The sequence below is a fragment of the Culex pipiens genome, chromosome 2, assembly GCF_016801865.2.
Source record: "Culex pipiens pallens isolate TS chromosome 2, TS_CPP_V2, whole genome shotgun sequence".
Lineage (NCBI taxonomy): Eukaryota > Metazoa > Arthropoda > Insecta > Diptera > Culicidae > Culex > Culex pipiens.
The window spans coordinates 168,700,020-168,709,795 of NC_068938.1; the positions used below are offsets into that span (position 1 = coordinate 168,700,020).

Genomic DNA, 9,776 nt, shown 5'->3' on the forward strand with positions numbered 1-9,776 from the left:
AAATATAGACAAATCAGGATCTTTTGCAACCAGAAGCATCCCATTTGATCGATTCTACCAAAAGTTATGAGATTTTTAAGAAAAAAAGTAGGGGTCAAATGACTACTCGAGCGTTTGAGTGTTAAACACCTTTTTTAATTCAAATGTTGAGACTATGGCTTGTTATTTCATAGTTTTTATTTTTTATTTTGAATAATAAGAGATTTCAAAAAACATAAACAAGGTTCAAAATGTGAAGTATTGGATTGAAAATTTTGTGAAAGCATTTTAAAACGATAGATTATTATTTCCCTTTCAAATTGTATAATAATTGATGGTATTAATGTTTATTTCTAATTCTGATGCTCAATATTTGTAAAATTATATGTAAAATCACATATTTTTATTCTTGTAGCATTCAATGATGTTTAGAACATTTAATCCTTCATTTCATAAGTGACAGACAAACTTTCAGGATTTGGTTAGAATTTTGCAATTACATATTGTTATCAAATGATTCGACTTAATATTCCATACATTTTGGGGACCATTTACCTTGAAAAATAAAAAAATAGTTTATTTGAAATACGTTTGAAGAAAATATCCAAAAGGCAAAAAATTGTGTAATAGAAGTAAGTAGTACTAGTAAGTAAAACTTTTCAGCATTTGTTTTGAAAAGGGTTACTATTTGATTCTGTTATTTTTGGTACAGAAAAGTAGGCTGTTTCGTCGTTCAAGAATGACAGGTAAAGTAAGTAGTTTCACGACGGAATTGCAAAAAGATACATTTTTTTATATGTTTTGTTTTGAACGGTGAGTTTTCTTAAAACCAAAAAATGTTTGACTTTAAATTCCATTCAAAAAGCGTTTTTTGGAATTGCAAGAAATGTTGTAAACAGCTCGTTGATAAACTTGTTTTACTCAGGCTCCGTCTTATTTATCCAGTTCGGTAAAATTCGTACGACTCCTGCGGAAAAAGGCTTCTTTTTGCAACATGTTGAATACATGTCTGCCTGTGTGGATCAATCGTACCGCGCACTGGACTCACAATCCAGAGGTTGCCGGTTCGAATCCCGGGGCGGACGCAAAAAAAAAATTCTAAGTGTAAATATAGGTATTCGGTGCCCTCTCCCCGTGCCCATACCTTCACACTTAGGAGACCCGGGAGGCGGAGTCTTGTCGCAAAAAGAACGATACACGCCTGTGGATCCGTTGACGAAACCGCAAGGTTTAAGAGGGCCACATTATAAGGTGTTACGTCGATTCCGTTGAATAAACTACTATTTTGTAGTTGTACTTTGCTAATAGAATAGTTAAACAATATCTGGAGAAGTAATGATTTTTGATCTCGTACTATAATTTCAATTTCAATTCGGTTTTATTGGTGATTAGTTTTATTGCAAAACATAATGGAATTTTGGAGTTCCTCTCAGCTGTTTGTTACACCATAACGTGAGGATCAGAAAACCGGACACTTAGTAGCATATCATTTTTGTTATAGATGGCACAAAATCATGAAATAAGTTGGAAATGTAGAAATATCATCAGGATGTAGTATAAACAGTTGGTTTTAATAAAATGCATGCAAAATATGTATTTTCTAACAATTTTTCATCAGATTTTTAAAATTAAAATTATTTGTTGTGCTTCGAATCTCGGACACTGATAAAAGCTGATTCGAAATCCGGACACTCGATTTTGCTAATGAATCGCACAAATTCGGACTGAAATCGCATTACCATGAGGTGACCGGGTTTCGAAGCTTTAATTAATTTTGGAACAATTCTCGCTAACTTTTTCAAAAGGTCCTATGTAGATAGGAAACCTGTGGTGCATTGGTTCTTTGGAAAAGTAATCGAGAATTATTTCTCGTAAATAAGGAGTTACCAAGAGTATGACAAAATTAAGAAAAAAAAACTTACCAAAAATTGCAAATCTCAAGCTTAAATATTAACTTTGAATATTTTAATGTTTTAGTAATTGAAAAATCCGTCGGGAAAATTCTGCACAAAACCTCGAAAACCTCCAGACGCTCCTGAAAAACATCTAATTAACGGGCAAACATTGTTGTTGACACAATCGAGCAAAAACGTGCTTCCCGCTAAGTGAACAACAAAACACGTGCTTCTTTTGACTGCCTCTTAAGAAAGTGTTGGTGGGTTGGGGGCGAGGAATTGCTGGGAAGCATTTTCAATTTCTGCTCCCTCGAAAATTGCTGCTACCGCGCGCCGTGGCTTGCATAAATCCATAATTTAACTGGCGAGCTAAACGTGTGTGTTCGTGGCTTCCTCGGTAAGAATTCATCACCTCATTTTCCGAGCCATAAACCTTGTATGAATGTCTGTATGTTTGTGTGTCTGGGTTAGAACAAAACCATGTGTGGCTTGCATTCAACAAAAAAAAAAGACTAGCATAGTAACACCTCCACGCTTATCATCATTTTCGAAAAATAGACAGAGAGAAAAAAGCTACGTTAGGCATCGCTATCCTCGTGCCACACAATAAATTAGCAATTTTTCAACGGGCCAACAAACCGGTAGAGGTGAGCCGTTACAGAACGAAACAAAAGGTCTGCCTGCTGCTGCTGCTGGGACCGGGAAATTGACGATCCTTTCTGTGCCCTGCAGGAATAGAGCTGCACGAATGGGAAACCGGGAAAATGTTGCCTTTGTTAGCGTTTTTGTAGGTAGGTTGAAATGCTGATTTTATGCATTTGTGCAGTTGTTACATTAGCCCACACACGGTTGAGAATTCGTAGTTTTTGCAAACTGACAGAAGGGAAAAATTGATTACTATTTTTGTGTGAAATTTTGTACATAATATTGTTTTATTTGGATGAAAAATTGTCTATCGGCTTCCTAAATCCAAATACGCCATTTTGCATCATGGAAGTCTCCATACAAAAGAGAAAAAATCGAAAATCCTTATCTTGAGAAGGGATTAATTTTATCGATTTGATGTCTTCAGCCTAGTTGCATCATGACTTTTTAATTAAAAATAAAGAGCGCAGAGGAAAAGTCTTGTCGATTCTGAAAAAAAAAAAATCAAAGAGATGAGAAAATAACACAAGTGCAAATTGGATCATTAGTTTAAAAATATCGTTTATTGATAAATGATACATTTTTTCAGCTATTTGAAATTGTTATCCAGAGATAGGCGAGGATGGCTACCATTTTTAATTTTGAAAAAGCTACTTTTTCGGAAAAAAATAACACCTGACTTATTGTAACTTGAAATAGTAGTAAATGCAACAAGCGGCAAAAAGAAGATTTTGTCAGCACGAATCGCACATTTAAATAAATACGACGAGTGCTTAAAAAAATCAAGTTTTGCAACGAGTTGCTAACAACATTTTTTGCAATTTCGAGAAACGCTTTTTGACTGGAATGTTATGTCAAAAATCCATGCGTTAAATAAATTCACCGTTCAAAACAAAAAAAAATATATTGAAAAATGTTACTTTTCTGCCTTTGCCAAAGATAGTTAGATAATTTTTTTTCTCTTAAATACGAATATTTCAAGTTTTCATGACAAATCTAGTTATACAAAATTATAAATCGCTTTGAGAATTGCGAAAATCAAGAGAATTGTTCATTATTAAATGTTTGGCATCAATATACTGGAGCAGAAGAACCAAGACCAAGACTCACAAAGATTTATGCTACAAACATTTTTTTTTTATTTTTAAACTAATGAATTGTCAACAAACTCTTCGGAAGGCTTTATATTGTTTCGGTAATAATTGGTAATATCACATGAGTGAAAAATACTAAAATATAAAAGCACTTTATTTTAGTGAAGTGTCTTAAATTTTCATTTTTTCAGACGTTACTTAAAAATACTTAAAACAAGATATTTCAGATTTTTTGTCAATATTGTTATTGATATTGTTTTTCCTGCTTGCTATGGGACCATCCATAAACCACGTGAACACTTTAGGGGAGGGGGGGGGGGGTATGGCGATTGTCCACGATCCATACAAAAAAGGTTTTTTTTTGTATGGACAATTGTCCACGAGGGTAGAGGGGGGTTACAGAATCCCAAAAAAGTGTCCACGTGGTTTATGGATGGTCCCTATTGATAAGATTACTACTTCGTCTAGCACCCAGCCTTTATTTATTTGTTAAAGGTTCCACGAATAAAGTTTCAAGGTTGATGTTCTACCGTCGGCATCATTTATTTTTTTTCATTGGAAAAAATCAATGCAATTTATTGATTTATTAGAGTTGCTATCGAGGAATTTCTAATGATTGAATTTTGATTCCTTGTTATTCTTTTTATAATCATGATTACTTTGTTTTGGTGCCAGCATTTTTACGATGATATTATATCCCTTAACCCTTAAAACCCTTAGTTTTGGAAATATTCAGCTATAAAATACTTCAACTTTCAAAAATTAGACTTTATTTTACTGTTAATTACAAAAGTAACGTCATGCACGGCGTGTTTTCTAGAACAAACTTTTCAGGAAACAATAGTCATCGCCACTTTCAAATGTGTCTTATAGGAAATTTTCTCAGCTTTCCAATGCTTTTAAGATGGAAATGATTCATCGAGAAATTCCTGAGATATCTACTTTTTATTTTTTTTTGTTCTAAATTCCAGTTCTGGAAACTTGTCATATTTTGTGTTTTATGTGTTATTTATTCATTAAAATGTGCAAAATAAGACAAGAAACAACTTTGTAGAAGATTGCAAATCACTAAACATTTTGAAAATAATGTTTTAACTGAGTTTTTGAATATGTGTGATTTATTCAGAAATTTAAAACATAAAACCGAAATAAAATATGTTTCGACATAAATTATAAGAAAATTACATATTTGGTGTGTACAAGTATCTCCTGTCTGCTCTTATTTAGCTGATACAACCGATTTTTTTTGCAGATTTGAAATTGTTTAGGTTATTATTTCCATAATCAAGTATGAACCAGGAACATGGATACAAAACATGATTTAAAATCGAAAATGTACTACAAATTACTGTTGCAAGCTTCAAAAGTCATATTCTCATGAGTATAAAATAAATGAAAAAAATATAAAATGTTTTTCTGTTGAAAATGCATTTAAAAGTAGGAGTAAAATTCGTGTGTTTTAACTCAGAATGTTGAAAACATCGTCATAAACTTTTTTTGGTTTGAACAAAAATTAAATAGTATTTCATAATAAAAAAAAATCAAACAGAAACTTCCATTCCAAACTAGTTGAACAAAAGTCAAGGTTTTCTAAAATGTTTTAAAAAGATAAGATTTATAAGACTTCTATAATATTGTTGATTCCTTGATCATTTCATACAAGAAATCTAAAAAAAAAAATCATACTCATGAAAAGTATTTTTAATTTGTAGTTCAATTTCGAGTATAAAACATGTTTTGTATCCATTAGGATGTAACAAAAATGACTTTTTGGCGGGCATTCAAGGGTTTGTTCCAGTGGGCATACTAAGCCTAAATCCAAAATATGAGCTTGATTGGACGTAACAGGAGCTGGCGCTCCGCCTTTCAATTTTAAATGGGATTTAACCCGTAAAAAAAGATTTTTTCAAAAATGTCACTTTTTGAGGCATTTTGGCCACTGAAGCGTTTATTTTCAACGTCATTGGCGTGTAGGCCAGATCCTTGCGCATCTTTTGGTATATATAACATTGAAATTTGGAGCACCCTGGAGCTCGGTAAAGACCTTCAAAGTTTGGCATTTTTTCGAAAAATCGGTCCCGGCAAAATCAAATGGCGTCTAGGGCGTCGCGAGGCGCGACGCATATCTTTTTTGCCGGGACCGATTTTTCGAAAAAATGCCAAACTTTGAAGGCCTGTACCGAGCTCTAGGGTGCTCCAAATTTCAATGTTATATATACCAAAAGATGCGCAAGGATCTGGCCTACACGTCAATGATGTTGAAAATAAACGCTTCAGTGGCCAAAATGCCTCAAAAAGTGACATTTTTGAAAAAATCTTTTTTTACGGGTTAAATCCCATTTAAAATTGAAAGGCGGAGCGCCAGCTCCTGTTACGTCCAATCAAGCTCATATTTTGGATTTAGGCTTAGTATGCCCACTGGAACAAACCCTTGAATGCCCGCCAAAAAGTCATTTTTGTTACACTCTAGTATCCATGCCCCTATTAAATATTTGGTTAAGGAAATATTATATTCATTCAAAAAAAAACTAATACCCTCATCAATCTTAAACATGCAATAAAAAATCGGGTTTATCAGCTAAATTCAAGATAAATCTGGGCAGACGAGTGTTATTTGTACACAAAATTATGTAATAATGTATTAATTCTTTTAAAAATATATTTTAATAAGGTTTATGAATTTCATTTCTGAATAAATCACACATGTTCAAAAACTCGGTTAAACTAAATTTCAAAAATGTTTGACGTTTTGCAACCTTCTACAAAGTTGTTTCTTGTCTTATTTTGCACATTTTGATGAGTAAATGTCACAAAGAACACATCATTTGACCAGTTTAACAAACTGTTATTTAAAGGTTTCCAATAAATAATAAAGGAATTTAGAACAAAAAACTTAAAAAATAGATATCTCGGAAATTTCTCGATGAATCATTTCGCTCTTAAAAGCATTGGAAAGCTGAGAAAATTTCCTATAAGACACATTGTGACTATTTTTTCTCCTTAAGGTTGCCCAGAAAACACGCCGTGCATGATTTGAAATCCGAACACTTAGTAGCATATTATTTTTGTTATAGCTGGCAAAAATCATGTAATAAGTTGGAAATGTAGAAATATAATCAGGATGTATTGTTAATAGTCAGTTTTAATAGAATGCATGCAAAATATGTCTTTTCTAACAACTTTCATCAGCATTTGAAAATGACTTGTTGTGCTTCGAATCCCGGACACTGATAAAAGCTGAATCGAAATCCAGACACTTTTGCTTCGAATTCCGGACACTCGACTTTGCTTATGAATCGCACAAATTTGGACTAAAATGTTAGCGAATGGCATTTTTTAGGTCTCAAATATGCTGTTTACATCTAAATTATCAATATTTTATACACAAAATTGCAAGAATTTAAGGAAATCAAACAATAAATTTCTGCTTTGCCTTCCCGGTACTTCGGACGCCTTTGAAATATTTCAGTGAAATGTTTCGCATTTGTGGTAAATTTAACTACTGCGCTCAAACAAACTTTAAATGAAAGTTGATGTTAGAATTTATCAAATAACACAGTTTTGACATTCATAATGAAACTTGTATCGAAATAATTGATAAAACAAGATGAGGTGTCCGGGTTTCGAAGCGTCTGGGAATTTAAATCATGACGCTATCCGTAGAAATTGAAAACTGAATTAAACATCAATATGCAAAAACAAGCAAGCTGAGAAAAAAGAATTTGAATTTTGTCCCACTCATAAGGCTACGTGTTAAGTTTTCGCGAAAAAACAGGATTTCCTCCTGATTCCTAGAACAAAGTATTGGATGTTGCAGGCTCTTTTGAAAGAGCACACGATTTTGAACGTAGTTGAAAATCATCTTCATGTTATGCACATTTTGCATTGAGTATTATTTAAAATCATAAAAATTGTAATTTTACCATATAAAATTTGTAACATTACCCCTTTCATAAGTAGTTCTTCTTGTTTAATCTAATTTAAAGTAATTCATCAATATCATTGATGAGGTAAAATTCTAGCAATTTTCTGATTTATGTTCTGCGAATTAAAGTTCAAATATTATGCTGAATTGTATATTGCTAATCAAAGATTTGTATTTTCTGTGGATGACTATTCTATGCACTCATCTATTAAAAACAAATTAAAAACATAGGGAAAAATATCCAAAGTGCTCTCTCTTTCTCACTGTTCATATTGTTATGTTTTCAAGAGTGTTAAATAAAAAAAAAAATAACTAAATGATTATTTTGCTAAAAAAAACTTGTTACTTTACAAAAATCCACGAAATTTGATGTTCAAATGAGATAGTATTCAACATCATAGTGTCGACTAAAATTTTTAAGAAAGGTTCATAGGAAACTCATTAAACATAAATTAAATATGCAGTTCTCTAATTTGTAATTGTCCACTTCTGGCAACTTCGTTAACAATTTTACAAGTGGTAAGGGTTGTTCGAAGGCATTTAAATTAGCTGAGATTTAAGCACAAACAATTATTCTAAGAAGACAAATAATGAAGTATTTGAAAGTATATTACTATTTCAATACCTTGAAACGGATACCCGCTGAACAGTGGCCGCATGTTGAGCGAGTTCGCCCCGGACATGGTTCCGGACATATCCATGTTGCAAATCACCAAGTTTTCCCCGTTTCCTCGTGGTGGCTTGAACCACCAGGAATCACTTTGCTGGAACTGTGTTCCACCACAGACACACACACTACTTCACTCACTGACTTCACCCGTCTTTTCCTCAGTAATTGTCGCCCGTCACATTCGCGCTAATAAACTAATTATTTAATTTACAACATTTTGTGCGCTCCAGCGACTGCAGCACTGCATCCTCCTCCTGCATTATCCACACGGTGTGCTCTGTCACTTCAGAGTGGGTTTTCTTCCTTCACGCCTCCACGAACTCCATGAACTGAACAACTGAACAACGGCAAAGAAGGGATCCTCGTCGTCCTACAGCCGTGACTACATACGAAGCCGGAGTTGACTCCAACGCTAAATTACCCTTTTTTCAGGGCGGGACACCTCTCGATCACTATCTTGATCACTCATCCAACGCCGTCAACAGATTCACCTTCTTCCTCTTCCTTCTCTGCAACGTGTGCCGTTGTTTTGTTTTGATCGCCAGGCGTTAGCGTTGCGTGTCTTGCCCGAACTAATGATGGGCTGTCGTCGACGTTCCCGATTGAATTAATTTAATTAACATAAACAACTAAATTGCTACCCATCAACACTGCAATTAGATCACGTCAGGTTCGCGCTGAACAGCTGCAGAGATTCCCTTTTGGACTTGGTCACGAGCCACGAGCGTTAGCGTTAGCGTTCTCGCTGCAGCGATCCTCCAAAGTTCCGCGTAATTTCGCGCGCGCGCGCCACTTGATCGCTCGAAAAACGCCAAAAAATCCGCGACGGCGCGAAACCCGTCGTCGTCGGTCGTGTCCGTTTGCCGAAACTATTTCCACGAAACTACGCCGAGGGAAAAACAAAAAGCATAATTTTAATCCACACGGCGCGGGTTCGAGCCCAGCTGCTCACGACGACGACGCTGAACATTCGACGACGACCAACCATCGCGAGTTTGAATCCGTGAGGTGAGAGGGTTGCTTTGATGGGAGAGAGAGAGTGAGCGAAATGAAAGAAGAGAGAGTGTGAGCGAATCACCGCCCAGGTTGAAGTCGCGCGCGATGTATGGACGGACGGACGCACACACCCCGTTCGAGGTTCCGGCCTACTGTTTTGGTACTCGGTTCGGCAGCTGCACGAGGTTTCCCTGGCCGGGAAGTTTGATCGATTTGAAGTCGCGCGCGCGAGGGGACCGAGCGTTTGCTTTGAAGAGATTTGGATGGGGGAATGAATGAGTGAGAGTGTGTTGGTTAGCTCGATTAATAAACTTTGGTCGATCGATTCGAAAAGATGTGCCTTACTGATCGTGGAGTATAGTGAAACGTTTGGAGATTGGCCGATGATCAGATTATTTTATATCAACAAAAAAGATCCGAAATGCTAATAAAGTTGCATTGCAGTTAACTATTCATGAAGTTTGAAATCATTTTCTAGCGCAGCGACATGATGATTGACATTTCGACAGAATTGGACACAACCTGCAGAGGCCTTTAGAGATGACCCGTTGGGGACATTTAATCGAACCATA

The 9,776-nt window shown here is 35.2% G+C and overlaps 1 protein-coding gene across 2 annotated transcripts in view; it reads right to left on the reverse strand.

Moving 5' to 3' along the window:
• LOC120417248 (protein gooseberry-neuro) overlaps positions 1–9,177 on the reverse strand; it is an 82,993-nt gene extending 73,816 nt beyond the window's left edge. Inside the window, exon 1 of one of the 2 annotated variants that reach the window (XM_039579206.2) lies at positions 8,164–9,177. In XM_039579206.2, the coding sequence (XP_039435140.1) occupies positions 8,164–8,239 (76 nt within the window). In that variant the 5' untranslated portion in view covers positions 8,240–9,177. The remainder of the gene's footprint in view (positions 1–8,163) is intronic. The other variant, XM_039579207.2, reaches the window with a different exon arrangement.
• Between the last annotated feature and the right edge of the window lie 599 nt (positions 9,178–9,776).